The sequence below is a fragment of the Thamnophis sirtalis genome, unplaced genomic scaffold, assembly GCF_051295495.1.
Source record: "Thamnophis sirtalis isolate CommonGarterSnake01/CBP01778 unplaced genomic scaffold, rThaSir2_p1.2 scaffold_5, whole genome shotgun sequence".
Classification (NCBI taxonomy): Eukaryota; Metazoa; Chordata; class Lepidosauria; order Squamata; family Natricidae; genus Thamnophis; species Thamnophis sirtalis.
The window spans coordinates 66,293,739-66,320,694 of NW_028261385.1; the positions used below are offsets into that span (position 1 = coordinate 66,293,739).

Genomic DNA, 26,956 nt, shown 5'->3' on the forward strand with positions numbered 1-26,956 from the left:
TTATTTAATAAAGAAAAAAGCAAATAAATGGGAATGCCAGTTCTGCCTGCATGAATGTTGTGATATTTCAGGAACAAAGATATATTACTGGGAATGAATAAATGAGATTAAGTTGCAGTATTGCTCATGGGTCCTGATTTTTTTAAAAAAATCAGCTGCAAATCTTTATTCCTGAAAATAATTTGTTTTGCCAGTGAATTAAAATGTGAAGGGGATGAATAGACATAAAGTGTGTGTCTGTTGGATGTAAGGTCTTAGATGCGTGAAAGGTGGCCAATGAGGTCTTTTCATTATAGTGAATAGCAGATAAGTAGACCTAAAGCAAAGTGCCAGTATAGCGATAGCACTTAGACTTATATACCACTTCATAGTGCTTTTACAGCCCTCTAAGCAGTTTACAGAGTCAGCATATTGCCCCCAACTGTATGGGTTCTCATTTTATCCACCTTGGAAGGATGGGAGGCTGAGTCAACCTTGAGCTGATGAAATTTAAACTGCTGAACTGCAGCTAGCAGTCAGCTGAAGTAGCCTGCAGTACTGCACTCTAACCACTGCGCCACCTCAGGTCTTATTTATTGTAACTGCAGCTTCTAAGCAACTTCAAAAGGATATTACATATAGCGTGACCATTTTTTAGAGAAGCAGATTGCGTGTGTAGGAAATGTTAAACGCAATCCATGATGAAATATCAAACCTCTTACTTAAAATAGATGTAGCTGTAGTCAAAATGCACTATTGAGACTAATTCTATCCAGACCCAGCTTAACGCTGACTCAGTCTTACATTCTTCCGAGTTTGGTAAAATGAGGAACCAGATGGGGGCAATATGCGACATTTGTAAACTGCTCAGAGAGTGCTATAAAGCACTATGGAGTGATATTTAATCACTCCATAGTTACTCTTCTTCTGGTGAGGGCATTCTTTTGTTGATTTGGAAGTATGCTTTGGGTCATTGCCATGTTACAAGGTGAAATTCCTCTTCATCTAAAGCATTTTAGCAGACGTCTGAAGGTTTTGTACCAAAACTGACTAATATTTCATAATTCTCTCTACCTTGATTGAAGCCTCAGTTACAGTTGAAGAAAAGCAGTCCCAAAGCATAATGCTGCCATCACCATTCTTCACTATATGGTACAGTGTACTTTCAGTGATGTGCAATGTTGTTTTTATACCAAACATACTTTTTGGAATTATGGCCAAAAAATTCAACTTTGGTCTCACTCAACCATAACATATTTTCTACATGCTTTCGTCAGACTTGATGTAGGTATATGTAAATGTAGCTGTGCTTGGATGTTTTTCTTTGTAAGAAAAGGCTTCCGTCTTATCATCCTACCCCATAACGCATACGTATAAAGAATACCAGAGATTGTTGTCACATGTAGTATACAACCAGTATCTTGCCAGAACTTCTTGCAGCTAATTTAATATTACTGCAGGACTCTTGGCAGTGAGACTAGTTTTTGTCTTGTTTTTTCATCGCTTTTGGAGGGACATCCAGTTTTTGGTAATATCACTGTTGTGCCATATTTTCTTTATTTGTTGATAACTTTCTTCACTGTGTTCTATTGGTATATCAGTGAGTTGTTGCTGGCCAGCAGAGCTGGCAGCAGATTCAGATAATGAGGAGTTTGGGGAGGAACATGAGTCAGTCCTGGAGTCTGGGGAAGGCTCTGATGAGGACTCTGTGTTGGAGGCAGAGAGGGGGCCAGAGCCGTATGCCAGTTATCAGCTGCCTTCAGAGTCAGACCTCAGTGAGGCAGATGAACAGCTGGAGCCTGTTCCCAGTGTGTGCATGCACAGTTACCAGATGAAGGAACAGCTAAAGAACAGGGGTTCACTTGGGAGTAAGGACACAGGTGGATGATGAATGGCCTCTCCCAGAGGAAATAAAAGAGGAATGAAAGGGGAGTGGAGTTTGCAGTAGACAATTAGTTCACTTAATTGGTTTGTGACTGTCCAAGACTCGTTGCCAAGTTTTGCAGATATCAGCCTGGCAGCTCTCCATGTCAGATAAAGTCTGTGATTGTAAATCCTCCCTTGAAAGACTTTGTTGGATGCGAATGAGCAGAATTCACAGTAAATTAATAAAAGGGTTTTTTGTCAGGACAAGGAGTTTGCTTCATGCTCTTGGGAAGCCTAGGTCAGAACACAGTACCTTTGAAAAGTTTTTGTACCTATCTCCTGACTTCCAACACTGAAATCCCTTAAATGCTTTGTAAGCTCTTTGCGGACCATGACTTTTGCTGTAAGAGACAACTGAGTAAATGTCAGAAAAATCCTACTGATCAGAATCACTTTACTTGATGGCAGGTGTAAACATCAGTTTGGAAGTATTTGGTTAATTCTGAACACAGCCATGTCCCTATTTAGAGGTTGTGAACACATACCACATTATTCAACTTTTCCCCCTACTAAACAATTTCTGGGGTTTTTTTCTCAATTGGATTGAAGAGAGGGCGAGGGGGAGAAGGAGAGAGAGAAGAGCTTTGTCTGCTGTCCTGCCCATTGTGACTAGGTTTTATAAATTTTATAAAATCTATGACATTTATAAAATTTCATTTTATTGTTCTTCATTTTGCAGTAATTCTATATGATCAAACTTACTTTCCTAATTTCATCAGTTTCAACTATAGTATTTTATCTCTTGGACCCTTAAATTTCAAAGCTGTTAAAAAGATTTCCTCTTCTCTGTCAAAATTACGCCTTTTAAGATACACTCATTTACAAACAAACCCAAACCAAACAGGGCATTCACAAAAGGGTAGGGAAGCAGTTGTGGCCACAGAGTCTTTGCCAACTCCATCTAATGGTATCAGCTGCACCCTTCCTAAATTCCTAAACCCTTCAGTCACTCATGCCCAAGTAATATCACAGCTTGGCTACTGCACTAAACCCTAGGTTGCTCTTGAAAACCACTTGGAAGTTTCAACGGATCCAGAATGTAGCAGTTCAGACAGTGAAAATTGTTCCTTGCTATGTCCTATGGCATTTCTGCTTCATGAGCTGTATTGATTGTCAGTATGCTTCAAGATGCTGATTGTCACTTATACAGTCCCAAATGGCTTAGGACCAGGTTATTTGAGGAACTGCATATCTCCTATGGTTTCTGCCAAGATGGTATGTGATGGCAGAATTGGCACATTCCAGGTTTTCTTCAAATTAACAGTGCCATCTATCAGGACCCAGGAAGTAAAGTTGCAAAGAGTAAGGTAGATGGCCTTAACAGACACAGACAAGATCCATTACCAAAACAATAAGGGAAAGAAACATATTAAATCACAAAAAGCAGAAAATACAGGACAGTTGCTCAGACAGACACCTTCCCAATTCACATGACTATAAGCGGAAGAGGTACAGAACAATCAGTCTTGTGAGATTCTGTTACTACAGACACCATAAAAATAGTTTTAACTTCACCATGGAGTTGATTTCTCGTGCAGACTACCAGGTGGGGAAGACAGTTTCTGCACCTTCCTTCTGGATCAAGATGCCCCCAGAGATCCATATGGTTCCCATCTTGATGGTATTCTGGAAGGCTTTAAAGACTTGGCTCCTGCCCCAGATTGGATGTTCTTCCTTGTTAATTGTGTTTTTGTCTATCACTATACAGAGCCACCAGATCCAAAATCTAGTGCTTTGCGTTGCATTATTGTTGCTTATTCTATTTTGTGCCACTCAGAACTTCTTTGGAATCAGACATTTAAGCATTTAAATACAAATAAACAAATTCCTATGTGCGGTAATTATTCTGATGTCCCTTTTGCTGTATTGGTATGTTTGTGCCCGTGTACTCTGAAAATTACAGGACAGATCGCATATGTCCATACTGGACAGAAGAGGAACATAGACTTAAAATGGAGGACTCTACAACACTCTGAGTAGCTGCCCAGCTGCTGTCCCCCACGTTTTAGTGAGGCAGTCTCTGGCCTTATTTGGGCCATTTTTGAACATTTTTATTTTGCTGACTTTTTCTCACACAGCGGATTTGGTGCCTTTCAGTTTAACTTTTGAAGAATTAGTCTATGATAGACAGACAGAAAGGAAAATTTTTTTTACACAATTTATTTCCAAGATTTCATATAATACAAAACATTTCTGGATGTTGAGCTTTGTTCATTGTGTAAGGATCCTATGGTCAACAACAGTCGACCTGGCCCAGCAGGTCACAGAAACCCAAGTCTGCAGCTTAGAGGGATGTTTGTTGTAATTCCAAGTTGTGCAAAGGGCAAATCTAAAATGTCAATGAACAGTATCCATGTATATGAGTGATCTGAATTCATACAATGTCTTGACATGGGGCTGGATGTGTCACATGCTGGCCATGCTCATGCCCAGTTTAGCAAAGGGGGGAAAAGTCCTGATATGTCACGTGACAACGCCATGGCGACATGAGTTTGATACCTCTGCTCTAGTGGTTAAAGTGCCAGCTTAGAAAGCTGGCTGTAAGTTCAAGAACCTGTCTTAGTCATGAAAGGCAGCTTTGTGACTTTGCATTAATCGCTCTCAGCCAACCCACCTCATAGGATTGTTGTTATGGGGAAAATAGGAAGAGGAAGGCATGTTGGATATGTTCAGTACCTTAAGTTATTTGTAAAAATAATAAAGGTGGTATACAAATTAATTAATTAATTAATTAAAGCAGTTAAAGTTAATAAAACATTCCTCTTCTAAGATACAGTTGATACATTTGATTTTCAACCATCTCTTGTGGTTGCTAATATGATTATTTATACATCTGATACAGATTTACTAGAACAATAACAACAACAAATTTTTTTTTACATCTGAACTGTTCTTAGATTTTCTCTTTCTTCCAGAAGTATAATACTGCCTGGATATGCATACATACAAAGCATGGTTTCTTAAAAAAAAACAAAAAACATGGTTTGTAGAATAAGCTATAGCAGTTAGCACATCCTGATAAACTCAACCAAGCTATTTTATAGGTTAGTGCAATATGACCACTCAACCACCTTTTCATATACTTCTAACTTCCTGTAAAGTATCTGTATATTTGTGTTAGCACTGAAAACCATTTTCAAATCTGAAATGGTGTTTGTTCTCAATTTTTCCTCTGCTGCTTTTGATTTGACTTAGCCCATCAAGAGATTTAAAAAAGGGGGGGGGATCTAAACGCATATCTCAAATTAATGAGTTCAGTGACCCAGCAAACCCACCTTTTCAATCAAGAAACACTGCAGTAAAGAGATGTGCTGCTTTTCAGCTATTTTCATGAGGCCCTCCCTTATGCTTTGAAGAACCCATACATAGGCTGAGGTTGAAGAAGCAGAAATAAAAGAGTTTGCCTTCAAAATACATGGTACCATAAACAAACCCTCCACATTACTTTAGGCAGTGTGCGTCCATGATTTCCTATCATTATAGGATACAGCTAAGATGTCTGTACGGCTTTAACATAGTGACCCTTATGTTTTGGCTGGGGAGGGCAGCTGAATTCTTTTTATAATTTTGCTTCTTAAGTGTTTGAATACATACAGATGTATTTCCCGGAGTACGGTGGTGAAGCATGTAACAGATTTTTGTGGAAATTTCAGAAAGCTTGTTGGCATGATGCTTTCATATACAAGCAACTTTTAGAAAGGTTTGTCAGGCCTTTTGTAAAAAAAGAATGGGTCCCCTACTCTACCCTATCCCCCAGCCCCAGCCCTGCATTCAGCAGTGTTCATGGTATTAACACACCACTGAACAAATTGCCCTTCTTGCATATGCTAATCCTGAACTTAAAAGAACCCATTGTGACATGTTTAATGCTTTAGCTGGAGGGAAGATGAGAATTGGAGGCATGTCAAATTATCATGTGACCCAGAAATATCTAAAATGCCTTTCTTCCCCTTTGGGTCAACAGTTTGTACTTAACATTATCTAAAGAAAGTAGCCTGCAGATTGTGGACAAGATTAGTCCTTGCTCTTGTTTTTTGGCCTTTCTTTCAGATTAAGAGTTGGATGCTGGAGTTTAAGGGGAGGGGGGAAGTGTTAGCAGTAAATTAGGAGAAACCAACAAATCCTAGATAAAGCAATAGAGGTCGCTTTGTATTTATTTAGGTTTCATTTTATTCTAGTTAAATACATGCAAATGAATGCTTATTTTTATTTTCTTACAACCCAATACACTTGGCAGTTTCTGACACTAAGAAATGTCACTCTTTATTAATAAGAGATTCAAACAAGTTAAACTTTTATTGATCCCAAACCACTCTAGTAATTCAACAGATCCCTAAACAGACAGATACAAGGATATAAAACTCAGGACTTGAGAAATCATTTTCTTCACATTGTTGCACTATTTTGGCCCACTAATATAATTTATATAAATATAAATGATTATGCTTTTCTCTCAACCCCAGCTGCAATGGACATAACTTCCTAGTTACGTGGAACCATTTGAGTTTCAAAAAGAGACTTTCTCAACATATTTTTTTTTGTCTTGGAACTAATCTGGAGTGTGTCATTGACAATGGTGATGGGAGTAGGAACAAGGAACTGCCCAGCTTTCTTATCCACCTTAGGCTCCAGTAGATATTCCTATGGATTTGGGCAATGAACCGCTTGGCCTTATGGGTTTAGGCTGCACGAGAGACTGGACATCTGGCTTCTGCAGAAATATTTGCCAGCAGCCTGATTGGCATGCCACAAACTAAATGTCAGATCCTATGCAAGCTCTTCATATCCTGGGGTGCTTTGAAAGAGATCCAGGTGTATTTTAAAAAAATAAAAACTGGTGTTTTCTTGAGAGAACATAATTGTGTTGTACACAAAAAAGTTTATTCAAGCTGTCTTGTGTCACCTGTGAACGCACTACAGGTTTTCTGTTCTGCTGACAAGAGGTTCTGCATAAGCATATATTTTAAAAAATATTTTTAGTATTCAAGAAGGCATTTCTGATGACTCATGGCCTGAAGGACAGCATGTTTATGTAGCTAAAAGGGAATGCCTTCAAAGTCTTTTCCTCCTCTATTTTATGTTTAAAATGAATATTGTTAATATGTTAATAGAGAGCCAATTTGGTGTAGTGGTTGAGGCACCAAGCTAGAAACCAGGAGGCTGTGATTTTTAGTTCCACTTTTGCCATACAATCAGCTGGGTAACACTTGGACCAGTCATTCTGTCTCAGGCCTAGGAAGGAAACAATGCCAAACCACCCAAAAAATTTTTTGCAAGGGCTTGTGCAGTTATGGTCAGGATTCAACACTGATACAAAGACACCCCCCCCCCCAAGCATGTTACTAGTTGGTAAAAGAAGATAAAAGGTAAACTATGATATATTTTCAACAGTTTTCATATAGAAAGAGATCAATTTTTTTCATGAACAAATGGTCCTTTGTTATCTCCATCATTACTTTGTCCCATAAAGCAGTACAAAGACGACTGTACATATAGAGTAGGTTGTTTTACATGGAATCCTCTATGCAGCAAGTTTCTTTCAAGGCAACACTTGCAGTCTTGTTTTTAGTCTTTGTGTTGTGAACAAAAAACAATTGTGCTTGTTGGAAATATCCATATAAAAGGATTCTAAAGGTAAACATGATGATCTTTATGTATTTGCAGAGTAATTCACTCTTGGTCCCGGAGAGTCTGAGGAACACCGATAAACGAAGGAATGGACCGGAGTATTCCAATGACATGAAGAAAAGAAAAGTGGATGATAAGGACTCGAGCCATTATGTAAGAAACCTCATCTAAAATGAAGCCAGTTTGACAATAGTCATCACCACTTTCAAGGCACTTCTGTTGGGTTGCTATATATTTAATCTTTCCCTTCCATGCCTTTTGTTGCTTATAAAATTATTCATCATATTACCAATTTAACATGGCCATTGATTTCCTAGCTTTGTTTTTTGTTTTTTTCACAAGAAGCTGAGGAATGAGGAGAGGGTGATGAATGATATGGTATTTATGTGTTAATTAATTTACCATCTGCTGATAGCAGAATAGAAACAGTTATTTATAAATCATCTAATAGGAACATCATTGCCAAACTAGCATTTGGAGTTACATATATTTGCATGTATGGCATTATGTTTTAAAATCGTCATTTCGAATATAAATATTCCAAAATGGGAGGCATTTCTGCTAAGAACAAGGAATGAATATGATTTTCACCGGAAAATATGTACGGTATTGATCCTCATACTCCTTTAACAACAGCACAAATATGCCCTGGCAACCATTTTTAAATCAAATGTCATTGTGACATTATGTTTATCTCATGAGTCAACATTAGCTATTCCATTTTTAAAGCATTATTTTCTTCCTCCTTACACAGTGATGGTTAACCTTTTTGGCACCAAGTGCTGAAACTGGAGCACGCATCCGTGCTGGGGTGCTGGAACCTGAAAGAGAGCAGCTGACTGGTGCGCATGCATGTGGCGGCCAGCTGCTCTTTCGGGTTCTGTCACAAAGAAATGGAACCCAGAAGAGCAGCTGGTAATGGCGCACGTACCCACAGAGAGGGCTCTGCATGCCACCTCTGGCACACATGCCATAGGTTCGCCATCACAGTCCTAACACAACTGACTACGGACACCATTTAGGATGTTTTAATCATAGGTTGGTGACATGGTCAGAGACTAAATATCAGCCACATTGGGCTGCAGTGAACATGTCTCCTTCTATGGTGGCTGAGCACTATGCTCCATTGGATTTTGGCTTGGTCTACAGGAAAGACTGGACTTTCTTTCACAGAGTCATCTTAACATACACCGATAGATGCTTGTTAGATGCTTATGTTTATATATCCCTTGTATATGCAGACTTAGCACTCTTTAAAAACACACTAGACTTATATTCAAAAAGTAATGCTAGAACTCTGAGATAGGTAAACAAACAAGCAATGGCGTAAGACAGTAAGAAACAGGTAGTCCTTGACTTACGACCACAAGTGAGTCCAAAATTTCTGTTGCTAAGAGAGACATTTGTTAACTGAATTTTGTCCCATTTTATAACAGTTGTTAACTGAAACAATGCAGTTGATAAGTTAGTAGGCAGGTTGTTAAGTGAAACTGGCTTCCCCATTGATTTTGCTTGTCAGAAGGTTGCAAAAGGTGATCACATGACCCTGGGACACAGCAAAAGTCATAAATATGAACCAGTTGCCAAGCGTCTGAATTTTGATCACATGGTCGTTGGGATGCTGCAAAGGTTGTAACTGTGAAAAATGGTCATATGTCACATTTTTCAGTGCCATTGCAACTTTGAATAGTCACTAAATGTAACTATTGTAAGAATGAGAGCGAATATGGAAGTGAGCAGACGGGCCATTACCCAAGAGGGCTTTTTCTCACTATATATTGCATCCCTTCTCTGCACCCATGCCCTATCTGCTTGGCTATTTTTGAACAGTGCTATTTCAAAGAAAGAACATCTGACAGGTCCCAGACATGGAGAACCTCCTGACCTGCAATTTGTCATTCAGTCAATCCAAATGTTGATGAAATTCTGTCTGGGACACCCACTTACATATACTCTGCTAACCTAGGAAGGTAGTTTGTTAAAGGGATTATGAGCGGGTGTCCTTTACTTTTGTTTTGTTGTTGGTTGTAGCGAGTAGTGAGTTAAAGTCCAATATACTAAATATTGTTTTTAAATTTAGGACAGCGATGGAGACAAAAGTGATGACAACTTAGTTGTGGATGTATCTAATGAGGTAACTTGCTTAGTGTTTCTTTTACTGTATCTGAAGCTGAAAGGAATATAAATATTCTAGACTATAGGGTGAATTATCTTGTTAGAAACCTGCATGAATCTTTATATCTCACATTCTTCCTTAGCCATCTTTGTTCATTTTAATGTTAATATTTAACATTTTAATATTTTAAGGTTTTGTATTGTTTTTATTGTGTTGTAAGCCACTTGGAATCACCTGATGGTGAAATGGGAGACATATAAATTTAACAAATAAACATGCTATTAGTAATATATCTTCATTACAGAAGCCAGACAGTGGTAGGAGTTACACTATTATTAAATTCATATTTACTACAGACTAGAAACCAAGGGATCTGTCCTGTTGCTTATGGATGTTTGGGAGTCCTTGATATCTGTGTTTATTCTGTGGCAATTGTGTGCAGTTTGCTTATTCAAAGTTCTCACTGTGTGTATATGATCATAGATAAATGAACAATGTTTATTCTGGATATATTAAAAGAGGGTGTGTGTGTGTGCAGAAAATATAAAGAAAAGGAAGCCCTTTAAAGAACAATTCTGATCTTTTTGGTGTGATGTGGAAGCATATACAGGTGAAACTCGAAAAATTAGAATATTGTGCAAAAGTTAGCCCAGGTAAGACGCTTCTGACGTTTGTTGTTCAGGTGTGGCTTTACAAGAGGAATGCGACATTTGAAGCCCATGTCCAGGATCCGTCTGTGTGTGGTGGCTCTTGATGCACTGATTCCAGCCTCAGTCCACTCCTTGTGAAAGTCCCCAACACTTTTGAATGGCCTTTTTCTGACAATCCTTTCCAGGCTGCAGTCATCTCTGCTGCTTGTGCACCTTTTTCTTCCACACTTTTTCCTTCCACATAACTTTCTATTAATGTGCTCTGATACAGCACTTTGGAAACATCCTTTTGCAATTACCTTTTGAGGCTTTCCATCCTTATGGAGGGTGTCAATGATGGTTTTCTGCACAACTGTCAGGTCAGCAGTCTTTTCCATGATTGTGATTCCTACTGAACCAGACTGAGAGACCATTTAAAGGCTCAGGAACCCTTTGCAGGGGTTATGGATTAATTAGCTGATTAGAGTGGGACACTTTGAGCCTAGGCTATTGCAACTTTTCACAATATTCTAATTTTCTGAGATTGTGAATTTGGGGTTTTCCTGAGCTGTAAGCCATAATCATCACAATTATGAGAAATCACGGCTTGAACTATCTTGCTTTGCATGTAATGCATCTATCTCATATATTAGTTTCACCTTTTAAGTTGCATTACTGAAATAAATGAACTTTTGCACGATATTCTAATTTTTTGAGTTTCACCTGTAATCATGCTTATTTATGATCAGTAGAAATTTAATACAGTACTTTTGCTCCCCCCCCCTCTTAAACTATAGAAGATGTCTTTTTAGGAGGCAGTAACATGTAATATTGTCTATCTTGTTTACTGCCCCGTTTTGTTCCTGGGAATTTGATCTAAAATGCACCAAACATTTTTGTTAGTTGTTTGAAATAGTCCTGTTCATCATTAAAGCAAGGATTTCCAACCTTGGCAACATTAAGACTTGTGGACTTCAACTCCCAAAGTTCCTCAGCCACTGGCCAAGGTTAGAAACCCCTGCTTTAAAGCATAGATAATTTTTCCAGGTGGTAGATATTTGTAACTGGTGTAAAATAAATTACAATAGAGTCATATATTTAACATAATATTCACCAAATGTCAAAGCTTTCAAACCATGGGTACAAATTTACTGCATTTAAATTAACAACCCTAACTGTATGCCTTTGTTACTACCCTTGCCCATAAAGGACCCTTCATCTCCCCGAGCAAGTCCTGCTCATTCCCCACGAGAGAATGGCATAGACAAAACCCGTATCTTGAAGAAAGATGCCTCTAGTAGCCCAGCATCTACTGCCTCATCAGGAAGTTCTGCTTCCATGAAATCCAAAGAAATGGGTTTGGTAAGTATTCTTCTCAATTGTATTATATTTTGTCAACTAAACATTATTTATTACTGCATTATGTGCAAGCTTCATGACTTAACTATAGTTATTGTGGTGAGACAGATCAAAACTGCAGTAGCAGTTCATTATTAACAACAACAATAAAACTTACCTGCTCATTAATTATTGGGCAATGTTCTCCTTTCTTTCTTTTTTTTCATTTTTCTGGTACTGTCCACTTCATGCAATCTGATCACAAAACCAAAGTTGGGATTTCAGTTTGGATTTGATTTGTGATTTTCTTTTGTGGGTGTCTGCAGCTTTTTCACATTTTACACACAATACTCCAAATGTGGATACTATTTTTCTGTTAATGTTTCTGAGTCCTGTATTCCTACATAAATGATTTCTTTCATACATTATATCAGCTGTCAGGATACTTTATGTGTCTTATTGGAAATTGCATGGGATTCTTCCTTTAGAAAAATGGCAAACTAGGCTATAAAAGGATGCAATAATATCAAAAGACATTTTGGATTTAAAAATCAAGTCTGATTGAGAAATAATTTAATGTTGAAGCCATTTATAGGGTATAATTCTAGCCATAGATTTATGTCACATACAAAGTTGGATTTCTCTTTTAAAAATGTTATACTTTGCTGGATTTATTATGACGGCGGGAGATTCTAGCATGAGTCTGAAAGTTTGAAAGAGTAAATCTCTGGTCCCAGTGACCAACTCAAATTCAATTTCACATCATTATCCTGGGACACAGATATTTGCCTTCATTCATGAGGGTAAAATGTTTAAAATTAGTTGGAAAATCCTGTTAATCATTTATTCTGTCTGATCATTTTTTACAGCAGTTTCCTTTGATAATTAGTCATTATTGATTTCCTTTTTAAAATAGTCAAATATGATGAAAGAGTATTTTACATGTAGCATTAATCTAATATTCTATTGAACATACTTATAGTATTCAATTTAACACAGGTTGTAAATCTGTTTTTAATTTCTCTTTTGTTCATTTGTCTAGTTTTAGTTGTATATCTTAAAAAATAATGGATGAAAAAAGCTCAAGCTGTATCCATTCTTAATGAGGTCATGGGAATAATTTATTTTCTTGTATACTAGAATTTTTTTAAAATCTTTCTTCCTTATGAAGTTTCTGGCAGAGAGAACAAGTCTTTTGTAGTAAATCACCATCCTTTTGAATTCAAGTTGAAGCATAACATTCGCCTTTTGTCTCTTTTTTCAATTGATTTGTAAAATATATCTTTGTCATCTGAATTACTTTGTCATTTACCTCCTTCAAAGACCTATATTTGAATTAAAATAGTTGAAAAGTTAAAAAAATTACAAATAACTTTCACATCTTGCCAATGATTTATATAACTAAAGAACGTTGCTTATCAGTCTTTCATTTTTTTTGTAGAAATAGGGAGGGCAGACACTACTAATATTGAAAAATAAGAGGTTGCCCAAGGATTTTTAAATGTAAATATTCATAGTTCCACATGGTGTTGAAATTGAATACTCAATAATTTGTATTAATAACAGTACTTATTTGATTTGTTTAATGATGCCAGCATGAAAAGGCGAGCACACCAGTCCTTAAATCCAGCACACCAACACCACGAAGTGATGTACCGACTCCAGGAACTAGTGCTACACCAGGTCTTCGTTCCGGTCTTGCTAAACCTCCAACCATGGACCCTTTGGTCAACCAAGCTGGTAAAATAAAATCTTCTGTCCTGCACCAAATTATTACTACTGATATAATTTGATGTGGTTAACATGTACCTGAGGATTATCATTGTCTTCCCTCCACTGCTGAGGGAGCATAGATGTGGGAGGCATAAAAGGGCATACATAGGGGAAGATATGTAAGCTGAATAGGCAGCAGTCCTTAACCCTACTGAGGTTAAGGGGAAGGATCAATCCAGATATGGCTTGGCTTGGAGTGAGTCCTCACCAAATGGCTGATGGCATTCAGTTAACAATGGCAATAGGGAGTGCTAAGATTACCATCAATAATCAATGTATGTGATGTATGTGTATGTGACAATGTATGTGATGTCACACTTAGCAGCAGAAATTCTTAGTCCTTGTTACTATTGTAATTGGAGGACTATCTGTATAGGGGAAGTCTAGGAAAGGTTTGTAAGGAAAGAAGGATTCTGCAAGTTGACTAATACTTTTTTTCTTTTGCATTTTGACCATGTTTATTAACATAATATTCATAGCAATAAAGTTAAAAATTATCAGATTCCAGATAGGCAATATGAGTTTATTATGGCCATTTATATGCTTGTATAATAGCAAAGTGCAAATATAATCAATTGGAATAATTGAAAAAAATAGAACAATAGTGAAGTCAAATGTTAGAAAATGCCTGGCGATGTCATTGTGGATGGTTGGCTCCCTTCTTCTTTAACCTTCACCTTTGAAAACTCATGAATCTTTGAATAACAGAGTTAGTCAACTTTAAACTGGATAGTGAAGTTATTCTATTTCATATGGGAACGCAACCACATATAGTCTAACCAGAGTTTGCTGTGCAGATAGATTAATATGAAAAAAACAAAAATGAGTTGCATTTTTACAGAGACTATCTCCTTTTCCTACAGCTGCTGGCTTGAGGACACCTCTGGCTGTACCAGGTCCCTATCCTGCTCCATTTGGAATGGTACCCCATGCTGGCATGAATGGAGACCTGACCAGTCCAGGAGCTGCCTATGCTAGTCTCCACAACATGTCCCCCCAAATGAGTGCTGCCGCAGCCGCGGCTGCTGTAGTTGCCTATGGACGCTCCCCAATGGTAGGTTTGCAGTTTTGTCAAATAAGGGAAATAATTTACTGAAATATGAACACACTTCTTTAAGCATTAAAGAACATTAGGGATGCTGCAGTTCTAGACATGAGGTTTTTGTCCCGTACTATGTTTACATGTTCCTACACAAAATATTTTTCAAATAAGGGGAAATACTAAGGTCTCAGTTCCTTCATTTTTAAAATGTTGCCATTAGTTAACAAACAGAATCTCACAGCTGTACTGAATATTTGTTTTCTTAAATGAACAGGCTTTCGTCCTTTTAATGAGGCAGGAAGTATATATTATGATGGTGGACTTTGTTAATAAATGAGAACACAGATATCTAATTTTGGTAGACTTGTGTTTTCTGAAACCTACTACGAGGGAAAGTTCAGTACGTTTTCTAACTGATTGGCCTGTTTATTTTTTTGATGATTTTTATCAGGTTGGGTTTGATCCTCCCCCTCATATGAGAGTACCTGGAATCCCTCCCAATCTGGCTGGAATCCCTGGTGGAAAACCGTGAGTAAATTCTGACAATTGTAATGAAATTGAAATTAGTCAGTGCACAATGTTTATAGTAAGAAATGAGCACCCCCCACCCACCCAACCCCAAGATGCAAGTATGATAAGTTTTCCTAGAAAGGCTACCATCTTCTACTACAGGTAGTCCTTGACTTACCAACCGTTCAAACTTAAATCACTGAAAAAAGTGACATGATCATTTTTCCCAGTTATAACCATTGCAGCATCCCTCTGGTCACATGATCAGAATTCAGATGCTTGGCACCTGACTATGTTTATGACCTTTGCAGTGTCCCAAGGTCATGTGACCACCTTTTGCGACCTTCTGATAAGTAAAGTCAATGGGGAAGCCAGATTCATTGAACTATGTTACTAACTTAACTGCATAGATTCACTTAACAATTGTGGCAACAAAGGGGAAAATTGTCCACTTAGCAGCAGAAATTTGGGGCTCAATTGTGGTCATAATTTGAGGATTACCTATACTATATTTTCTAACAATATTTACCATTCTGGAACAGAACACTTTATACTGTTTTTATGCCATTTAGTTGGCAGAAGATATTGGCAAGATTTGTTGTCTCTTTCTTAGAATTTTGCATTACCAGAATGCTAAAGGAAATTGGATTTTAATATAGGCTGATAAATAAAACATAGTTTTGATTTGCATTTAAGCTAAAAACATGTGTGCTAAAAATGGTGATTCCCACTTCTAAGTTTACTAGGACTTAAAAGATAATTTCATTTTCAAGTTTCAAACAATTTCAGAATATTTGAATACATTATTTACTCATTTGTTCCTATGCTGCAAGATAGTAGAATGGGAATACAAGGCAAATATTCTGCTTCCGAGTTCAGAAATAAAGCCTGTCAGTCACATTTCAATTCTTTACAAAATGTTTGCTCTGCATGTTTCATTCCTAATGTCCATATTCCGATGCAAAATTCAAATGCCACATTTGAAAAGTAGTTCTGTAACCTAAGTAATTCTCTGCAAATAAAGTGTGCATGTTATAGCTGTGTTAAATTTCATCATGAAAGAATTTGGATCAAATCACATTGCTAATGTTACTTCACCAATCAAAGAGGGTACCTGCTTGAAATCTTTGGTTTTGAAATGCTTTGTGGTCTTTCACAATGTTTTTCAGAATTGATGTCTTTTCTGGTGCTATCAGAGTTTATGTAACTTGAGAGAAAGGGAGGCGGGGTGGATTGAGGGGTATGAGGAGCTCACTGACAGATTTGAGTGGCTGGCCTTTGAGTTTTATTGTCACCCACACTCACATTATTGCACTCTCTGTTAGAACTTGGGAGGTTAATAGTAATTGGATGCCATTTACTTTCTCAGTTCTCAGCTTCTTTGTTCAGGTTAATCAGAAAAGAAGACCAGTCAGTTCAATAAGCAATTTGCATCAAACTATACTTTTAAATTCTGTCTGAAATGGTTTAAATCTCTCAAAAATGAATGAATGAGTGCTAGACTAACAAAGGGTGTCCTAAATGTTAGCTACTTTTAAGAATAAGTTTAAGAATAAGGGCTACATCATCTTACGTAGCCTATCTATGTTCTGCCTGCCTATAATTGATTGTGCTAGCCTGGTTTTGCTGCCCCTCTAATTAATATAAACTAATACCAGCAAGCATAATCCTAACACAACTGAGTCCTACCTCCAGTCGTTTCTAGGAGAGTCCCAGTTTGCAAAGCTCCATCATCTCCCAGTCTGAGGAAGAGCAAGTCTCCTTGACAAAATTACAGGCACCTGAGCTGCCTTCCTTGCCTCCCATTTGAGTCTTTTCCCCAGCTGCAGCATGGCAGAGTTGCCAGTAAAGCTGCAACTTTGATGCAGGTGTGGGAGGAGAATTGGGGAGCTGTGAGTTTTGGAGTTCTGCAGCCGCTAGCAAAGAGCATACACAACCAAATGAAAGGAGAGAGTTTTTCTTTCAGAGAGAGTGAATGGTCCTCAGAAAAAGTATAAAGGGCCCAACAAGAGAAAGCACAACTTTTTACATGCTGGCCATTAAAAAGCAACAATAAAAAAGTAATAAAAGTAGAAGAAACCACAATTAAATCAACCACCATATTTTTCAGAGTATAAGACGCACCTTTTTACTCCAGAAGAGAGGGTGAAAAGCTGGATGCATCTTACATTCCAAATGTAGCTGCCTGGGTCGTCTGAAAAAGGGGCGGGTGAAGCTGGTGCTGCAGAGATTGTGATGGCTGTAAAGGAGAGAGGTTTCACTTTCGGGACTCCTGCTCGGCTCCCAGGAGGGCTTAGGGGATAGCGGCGGTGGCAGCGGTTCCTCACATTGATGGGGAATGAAGTCATTGTGGCCATTGCCTCCCTTGAGCTGCCCGCCAAATCTCTGAGGCACCTTTTGCTTGCAGGAGGAGGAGGGCGAGGGCGGAGTATACCAAAGACTTTGAGTAACTGGGAAAGAAAGCCGCGCTTAGAATCTGCCAAAAACTGCCTCCCGAAAGGAACACCTTTCTTTCCCAGTTACTCAGATGCTTTGGTTTAAGGAGGCGGTGCTTTAAGCCACCCTCTTCCTCCTGCTGCAAATGAGAGGTGCCTCAGGTATGGTAGATTTCTCAGAACGCTAGATTGGGAAGTTAAAAACCTGAAATGGGGACAATCAAGCTTGATTCAAACGCTTTGGCTTCTGAGAATCCGGAGAGATTGATGGGGCGGGGGGGGGGGAGAGGAAGAAGGGAAGGGAAGAGGAACAATTTCTTTTTTATGAAAGCTTTTCTCAGAACGCTAGATTAGGAAGTTAAAAACCTGAAATGGGGTACAATCAAACTTGATTCAAAGGCTTTGGCTCCTGAAATTGCTGCATTACCAACCAAAATGGTGGTACCATGATCTCTGCAGCGCCCGCTTTACCTGATCCTTCTCGGGTGGTTCCAGGCAGCAGAGATCACGGTAATAGCATTTCTGGGTGGCAGCGCTGCGATTTCAGGAGCCAAAGCCTTTGAATCAAGCTTGATTGTATCCTATTCCAGGTTTTTAACTTCCCAATCTAGTGCTCTGATAAAAGTCTTCATAAAGAGATTGTTCTGCTTCCCTTCCCTTCCTCCCCCCGCCCTCCCCCCCAATCTCTCCAGATCTGCTTATTGCTATTGCACCCGGCTACCATATCTCTTTGCTGCATGACAGATCCAGGCGGCTTGGGGAAGGGGGTGGAGGAAGGGAAGAGAAACAATCTCCACAAAGGCTTTTCTCAGGACCCTAGATCTCTCTGGAAAAATGCTATTTGCATCATCGGGATTTTGGCTAATGTAACAAGCATGGGATAGAAAGGGAATTTCGGAATAGAGGAACACCGTATTCCTGGAGCCTGCCAGCTGCCACATTCTGAAGTTTTCTTTCCATCCCACGCTTCTTTCACTAGCCAAAATCCCAACGATGCCAATAGCTTTTTCCAGAGAGAAAGTGGAGATCTAGGGTTCTGACAAAAGTCTTCGTGCAGAGGTGATTGGTTCTCTTCCCTTGCTCCACCCCACCAATCTCTCCGGATCTGTCATTGCAACTGTTGCTATTGAGCCCAGCTACCATGTCTCTTTGCTGCATGACAGATCCGGGCAGATTCTCTCTCTCTCTCTCTCTCTCTGTGTGTGTGTGTGTGTGTGTGTGTGTGTGTGTCACAAAGGAGCTTCATTTCCTTTATGCTTCCCTTTTGCTGCTCAGGCACCACTGCGAGGAACCATTAAACCAAATGAAAGGGTCCCCACCATTCCTCATCCAATGGGCCGTTCCCAGGCAAGAACAGAAGCAGCCATTCAGCAGCCCCCGCATGTCTTTCCCTCCTCGCTGAAGAGAAAAGTGGATTTGAGATCGATAAAAGTCTTACTCTTTAAGAAGTCATGTCACATTTTTGTCCTCTCTGGCCCCCAGGAGCACTTTGCAGGCCTCCCAAACTCTCTGCATGTCCCATTTTTCACAAAAAACAGGCTGTGCAGATGGTTTGGAATGCCTGCAGAGTGCTTCTGAGAGCCGGGGAGGGCAAAAACTTTTTTTTTTAATTTACCTCTTCAAAATCTTGGTTTGTCTTATATTCTGGTGCGTCTGATACTCTGAAAAATACGGTAGTTTTGTAAGAAGAAAACAGAGCTATACAATAGTCAAGAGTACAGTGCAAACAAATAAAAGTTGTTATAGTAATAGAATAGAGGACGGAGCTAATGGGAAGTATATGTTTGCATATATCTTGTGCACAATTTTTGTAAAACACCCTTACAAAATAAAAAAAATCTTCCCTCCTTATAGGGAGATATAATGGAAACCCCCTAATGTAGGAACTAGTGCTTTTGTGTCTCTCCTAGGTCTGAGTCAATCTAATGATTGGTTGTGATTTAAAAAGAACCAATATCACCACACACAAAGAAAAAGGAATTCTCAGAAGCAGCAAAGCTATGGTGTCCCAGTCAGCATTTTTCTTCTGTTACCTGCCCAGAAGAACTCAAGTTTTTCCTCTGAAAGTCAACAGTGAGGGAAATCTCCACTTGAGTCTCTCTCTCTCTTCCCTCTTTCAGGAATCTCTCTCAACACCTTGGATCAGTAGCCTAGACTTTGAGGTATAATTTGAAGGCTACTTTGCTAAATTCTTCCTCTTGGTGATCTGGGCCTTAGAAAAAATGAAGAGGAATTATTTTTATTTTTAAAAGACCTTCCTGTGAAACCTTATAAAATGCTCAATATAAATTAGGCAGGGTCAATGTTCTCTAGAGAATTTTATCTTTTAAAATCCCTTTTGCTAAAAAATAAAAAGCTGCAGGTAATTTATATGCCTTTCCTTTATAGTCTATGGATGATTTCTTCCCCAAGTCAAATCACAAAGTGTTGTGAATGAAAATCACTCTTATCGCTGAATCTCAGACCACTAAATCATACAAAGCTGATCTGTAGAGATCAGTTATTTATAACTTGTTAGTTATTTGATTCAGCATGGTGTTAGTACTCCTGGAGAACTCTAGAACTCTAGATATCTAAGAACTGAAGTCCTGTTTTGTAGGATCCTTTCTGAAATTTGATCTGGGCTTCAATTGTAAATGTGGAATATTATGTATCCTATCAGTTTTCTGTTACCTACAATACACATACACACCCAAATCATCACAAAAGAATTCTGTTTTGTTTTCTTTCCCCAGTTGCATGTCTATCTTAGCATGCAAGTTTCTGTATATTATGTATTAACTACATATTCTAGATATTGATGGCAGTTTTTACTTTTTTGTTTTTATTTAAAATACTAATGTTCAGACTTTTGATGGGAGATTTCTTTTTTTCTCTGACGGTATGGTTGCAAAACATTCAGTTAAGTTGAAAAGTAAAACCTTCATGAATCGGGCTCTGAGAACTTCAGGGTCATAAAAGCCCCAAATCTCCTGCTATTGTTCCCCAATCTTGTTTCTTTGATTGAACTAAAAAATAATAATACTTTCTCTTTTGACTCCTACACAACATATAACCACTGTATATTTTTCTACCTTAAAGAAGCTGCTTCTTTCTTAGTCTTTGTGTACTATATAAATAGACAAGATAAACTTTGAAAATCCTGGGTGCTGGGTTGATCTCCTTTCATTATTTGCTTTTGAAACTACGACGTTACGCCTGATCACCTCAAGGCAGTAGGATGTCTTCAGTTACCCATAGCAACTTTCTGATGTTATAGCCTTATCTGTGATAGATAAATCAATTGAAAATTTCTGGTGTAGGAGTTCAGATAATGCCCTATGTACTGCAAATTTATATTGACAGCAGGAGAGTTTTCAGCTTGAGTTTGAAAACGAGTTCCTTTCAGGCACACAAATCAGGATGTCACATTGAATTTATTTAGCAAATGAAATAAAGGCTCCTTGCTATGTCTCTTCTTGACTGGGGGAAGCTTTGCCGCTTTCATTCATAGTTCAAGAACTCAATAGGGTGGAGTGTGTGTGCTCATGGGTGTGGATTTCTGTTTAGTCAACATATATTGTTCTCTTTCTAGCAAAATGGATTTCTGAACTAACACATGACATTTACAATAGAAATAGATGCTTGTTGCTCAAAATAACAATAATGAGAACAATCATGATTTTAGCATTCAAGATACTAGGAGAAAATAAGGCACATAACTGTTGCTATCTTCCTCCTCCTCCTTCTCCTCCTCCTCCTCTTCCTCCTCCTCCTCCTCCTCCTCCTCCTCCTCCTCCTCCTCCTCCTCCTCCTCCTCCTCCTCCTCACATATGTGGATTTCCAGATGCTGATTAATTTCAACTATCATTTTTATCATTTATTTTTTACTTATTTATTAAATGTATATGCCACCCATCTAATTGACAAATTATTATGGGTGGCTTACAAAAATATTTCTGACCACTGACTATGCTGGGGCAGGGGCTGATGAAATATGGAGTCCAACAACAGGTAGAACATCAGAAACTCCATCCCCATAAAACTTGTAGCTACTAATTTATTCTAATACAAAACTTGTTTTGTATTCCATATCGATTGTCATCTCAAAATTTTCTTGCATGCATTTTATTGGATGAAGGAAGCGGCATGCAGTTGTGGTGATCTTTTTAGGATGAAGAATAGTGTTTTAGATTAGACATAATACCTTTAATATATTTTTAGGTTCTTGGATTGAGAGTGCACTTTATGGCTCTTTGCTACGTTATTGTCCATTCCTTGTTCATGTCACATATTGATATTTCAGTTATTGATTAAACACTTTTAATCTGCATGGAGAAGTTGGCTTAATTTACAATATGTTTATAAACTAGAATGTGCAATCAGGAACATATCCTGGTTCCTAAGCAGATAAAAGACAACAATTTCTCAATTGCATTAATGATACATTTTGATTATATTAGTCCTGAAAAATTGTGTTATAGCCATGTGGTAAGGTCATGAATGATATTCAGATCTTATATCTGAACCAGGCCAATGTTTCATGCTTAATCAACTAATTAAAAATCTGCAAAATCTTTAGACACATGTCTGGAAGGAAATTTATTTTTATTTATATGTTGAAGATGATAGTTATATGGTTCTGTTTGTTATGGTTTTCAAATTCAGCAGAGACCTATAAAAGCTAGTGGTAAATGAAAATATAATATAGATGGGAACAGGAAAAGAAGCTTTTTGTTCTTTTTTTTTCTTTTATACATATGACATGTTTGATGCATATCTGACATATATATATACACACACACATACACACATACACATACAGAGAATGGAAGCAGTCTGCTTCCTTCCATATTTGGGCATACCAGGGGTTGTGACACTAAATACATACCTACTTCCCTGGTTCAGCTGATAAGGAGGAGAACCTTGTGGCTTAGTAGTTAACACAACTGCTTAATATGTAATACAGCACAGGTTCAAATCCCAGTAAGGGTATGGCTAGCTGATGAGAGCTAAATAGCTTGAAATAGATCTATACTAGTCTCCCTTTATTTATTTATCAGCACAAATACAACACACACACACACACAAACATATATATATGCTGGTCTTGTTGCATTCAGGTCTTTTCCCGTGTAAGATTGAGATTGTCTTGGCAACATTTCGGTGAGATCTCACTTGCCATCCTCAGGCTGGTGTTTTTGGCTTAAAGCGTGGTCAGAGCTGCTGTCTTTCTATAAATCTTGGTGGGGTGTGTGTGGAGTGCTGGCTTTGTTTCAGTAATTGGATTGATTGGCTGTGTGGTTGTATCATGAATGGTTGATTGGTGCTGATTGGTGCTGGCTGTTTGTCCGTTGTTGTTTTGTGTTGTAATGGCCTGGGTGGTGGGTGGGGCTCATTTGTTGACTAGGGCTGGTTGGCAGATGTCTGGTAGGCGGGAGGTATCATCACATTTACTCATGTTGTGGGGGTGTTTCTCTATTTCGATACCTTCCATAGTTATTTTTTTGTCGAAGTGTTCAGTTTTGGATAATAATTTGGTTCCTTCAAAATTAATTTCATGTCCTGTAGCTTTAAGGTGCTGGAAAAGGGAGGAAGTTTTTTTCTTACTGCGTTCTTGTGTTCTGCAATGCGTGCATTTATTCTCCTGTTCATTTGTCCTATGTATGTTGCAGAGCAAATTTCCTCCCTTTTCCAGCACCTTAAAGCTACAGGACATGAAATTAATCTTGAAGGTGGTCCTTGACTTATGACCAAACTCAACCCAAAATTTATGTTGCTAAGTGAAAAAATTGTTGAGTTTTGCCACATTTTACGATTTTTCTTAGCACATTTATTAACTGAATCACTGAAATTGTTATTAAGTGAATCTGGTTTCCCCATTGATTTTGCTTGTCAGAAGGTTGCAAAAGGAGATCGCATGATCCCAGGACACTGCAACCATCATAAATGTTAGTCAGTTGTCAAGCATCCGAAAACAAATCACATGACTATGGGGATGCAAGGTAGTAAGTGTGAAGGTAGTAAGTGTGAAAAATGGTCGTAAATCACTTTTTTCTGTGCTGTTGTAACTTTGAATGGTCATTAAATGAACTTTTTGTAAGTTGAGGATTACCTGTATTAGATAGAATTGGGATATAATCAAATTTCAGTGACCTTTATTGAAGAATTTAGACAAGCCAGTCTTTCAATAAACAGATTCAGTCTATGTATTTAGCCTCTAGGAACTGGTTAATGAAGCTCTAGAAAATGGGGGAAAGGTAGGAAAAGTATTTGAACTGAAAAGGCACATCAGCTAAGAATTGATAAATATTCCTGATAAATGTTGCTGTGAAAAATAAACTATATTATCTGTTCTGTGCTACTGATTTTCTTTGTTCAGATAGAAACAGTTATAGGTAATCCCCAACTTAAAACCACAATTGAGACCAGAACTTCTATCGCTAAAAGATATGGTCATTAAGTTGAGTCACACCCAATGACCTCTTTTGCTGTGGTTGTTAAACCATGTACTGTAAACAAATCCAGTGTCCTCTGGGAAGGTTGTAAATGGCAATCATGTGACATCCCCTCCCCAGAATGTTACAACTATCATAAATGCCAAGTGCCTGGTTTTTGATCACATGACCCCAGGGATGCTGCAGTGACCGGGAGCACTGATTGTAATTCACTTTTCAGGGCCATCATAATTTTGAACGTTGATAAATGATTGGTCATAAGTCGAGGGTTACCTGCATTCCATAGAATGTTGCAGATAGATGTACACTCACAGCTTGAAATGTGTCAATGATTTGACCTTTGTTTTTCTTCCCCTACTCCCTGCCACTTTCTTCTCTTCTCACCCAGAGCATATTCGTTTCACGTTACTGCAGACGGCCAGATGCAGCCAGTTCCTTTCCCTCCAGATGCTCTCATTGGACCGGGAATACCTCGACACGCTCGCCAGATCAATACCTTGAACCACGGGGAAGTGGTGTGTGCTGTTACCATAAGCAACCCAACAAGACATGTGTATACTGGTGGAAAAGGGTGTGTCAAAGTCTGGGATATCAGCCAACCTGGCAACAAGAGTCCTGTTTCTCAACTGGACTGTCTGGTAAGAAATTCTGAATAAAGGTGGTCTCATTGAAATCCAATAGTAAAACTATTGGGTTCAGATAAACCTAGTTTACTCTTGAGGTTATTTCTACCATAAAAACAATACTTTTGAAACCCCTTTTATTAATTTACTGTGAATTTTGCTCATTCACATCCAACAAAGTCTTTCAAGGGAAGATTTACAATCACAGACCTTATCTGGCTTGGAGAGTTGACAGGCCGATATCTGCAAAAACGTGGCAAGGAGTCTCGGAGACTCACAAACCAATTAAGCGAACTAATTTGTCTCCTGCAAACTCTACTCCCCTTTCACTCCTCTTTTATTTCCTCTGAGAGGGCCATTCATTGTTGCCTTACTCCCAAGTCGACCCCTGTTCTTTAGCTATTCCCTTTGTCTGGCAACTCTGCACATGCACATACTGGGAACAAGCTCCAGCTGTTCATCTGCCTCAGTGATGTCTGACTCTGAAGGTAGCCGATAACTGGCATATGGCCCTGGCCCCATTTCTGCCTCCAACAAAGAGTCCTCATCAGAGCCTTCCCTAAACTCCAGGACTGACCCGTGTTCTCCCCAACCTCCTCACTGTCCGAATCTGCTGCCAGCTCTACTGGCAGCTGGCGGATCACAACAACTTCCACCATATTACAAGATATCAGTGTTGCCAAAAAAAAAACCCACATTTTTCAGCTGCAGTGCTTCAAGTGGCTTAACTTAAAATGCAATGCATCTGCCCCAGAGAAGAAGTATCTTATTGCACTTTTTAAGAAAAAGGAATTGTTTGTTAGAACTGTATTTTCTAGAAGCTTACAGAAGTTTTACTAAAAGTGAAAATGTTGACAATTGTTTTCAGTTTATGAATTGGAATCTATAATAACTTCTTACTTTTTCCATCTCTTTTTGATTTTGGGATTATTTAACCGTAACAGAGAGATCCTATAATATCTTTCTTGAAGTGTTTTGAAATAAGAAAAGTGTCATAGCCCTTTAATGCATTATATACATTTTGTGTTTCTTCTCCAGAATAGAGATAACTACATCCGGTCTTGTAAGCTACTCCCCGATGGATGCACCCTGATTGTTGGTGGGGAAGCCAGCACGTTATCCATTTGGGACCTGGCAGCGCCCACTCCACGTATCAAAGCAGAGTTGACATCCTCGGCTCCTGCCTGCTATGCTCTAGCAATTAGCCCCGATTCCAAGGTGTGCTTCTCCTGCTGTAGCGATGGGAACATTGCAGTATGGGACCTACACAATCAGACCCTGGTCAGGTTAGTTGCTGGACTTTATCCTTTGAAACTACTCTGAAAGCTACTTTTATATAGACGTACTCCACCTGCCACTGATTTTTTCAGAATGAAAAGTTTGAGTACATCAAAAGTTTTTAGGATTCTATGTTTCAGTTTCAGAAGAAAATCTGTGGCATTCAATTGTCTGGTTCCTGTTACTTGTTTGGGAAACAAAACCTTATGAGTGGGAAGCTGTATTTTTATGGATAATGTTTTCCAAACACTCAGAAGCCAGGGAGATGACATTAAAAAAAAATCCAGCAATCAGTAATGTGGTTTATATTTTCAAATGCTATCAAAATAATTAAAATCAGTGAAAAAAAATTAGTTGTATGATTCATTGGAGTAGATTTTGTTTGAAACTGAGATATGATTCATTGGCATGGATTTTGTTTGAAACTGAGATTTTCTTTGTTAAAACTGATTGGTGTGGCTTCAAATTATAAAGCTGAAGGAACAATGTCCTATTTTTTCCTCTGTTTCATTTTCAAAAACAACAGTTCCAACATTTGAGAAGATACATCATTAGCTACTTATATATAGTTTATTTACAACTTTTGTTTTCTTAACTAGAATGGAAAGTAACACCAATTCTCAATTTCTGCACTTGCTTTGAGCAAAGGTACATTTTTGGGGGGTGATTGTTGTACTTGTCTGGCCAAGGCAGGGAGTGAATTTTATTCTAGAGAATATTTATTTGACACCATTTGTAGATAAATGACATTCCTGTCGTAAGAAAAGAAACCTGGGTGTTAGCCATCTTGTCTTCCAGAAAAACTGCAGGTGTGCTCTGCAAAGACTTGAAAATGCTGAGTATTAAAAATATTTATAGCTTGTTTTCAGATTATCTAGTTATCTTCAATTGTACAACACATACTTTGTATCAAGGAAAAGTACAGGTCGTACTTTTTTCGACCCTTCCCTGTTGAGGATTAAGAGTGGATCTTCAACAGTTCCAAGTTATGATGGCTTCAGAAAAAGTGACAACCCATTCTTGAAGTTACAATAGTCACACCGACATGATCACAATTAGGGCTCTGGGCCTCTAGCTCACATTTACAACATTTGTAGCCTCTTACGGTCATGTGATCATGATTTGTAGCCTTCCCATCTGGCTTCTGACAAGCAAAGTCAGTTGGGATTTGCTTAACCGCCATGCTAAAAATGCCCATAAAATTGGGCCAGGACTCGCTTAATAACTGAACCCCTTAGCAAC

The 26,956-nt window shown here is 38.4% G+C and overlaps 1 protein-coding gene across 6 annotated transcripts in view; it reads left to right on the plus strand.

Annotated features, from left to right (window-relative positions):
• TLE1 (TLE family member 1, transcriptional corepressor) overlaps nt 1-26,956 on the plus strand; it is a 78,102-nt gene that overhangs the window by 42,669 nt on the left and 8,477 nt on the right. For all 6 annotated transcript variants that reach the window (XM_014058832.2, XM_014058836.2, XM_014058833.2 and 3 more), the window contains 8 exons: nt 7,570-7,686; nt 9,614-9,667; nt 11,488-11,640; nt 13,212-13,356; nt 14,253-14,443; nt 14,883-14,959; nt 24,202-24,451; nt 25,475-25,722. In XM_014058832.2, coding sequence (XP_013914307.1) covers nt 7,570-7,686; nt 9,614-9,667; nt 11,488-11,640; nt 13,212-13,356; nt 14,253-14,443; nt 14,883-14,959; nt 24,202-24,451; nt 25,475-25,722 — 1,235 coding nt within the window. The remainder of the gene's footprint in view (nt 1-7,569; nt 7,687-9,613; nt 9,668-11,487; nt 11,641-13,211; nt 13,357-14,252; nt 14,444-14,882; nt 14,960-24,201; nt 24,452-25,474; nt 25,723-26,956) is intronic.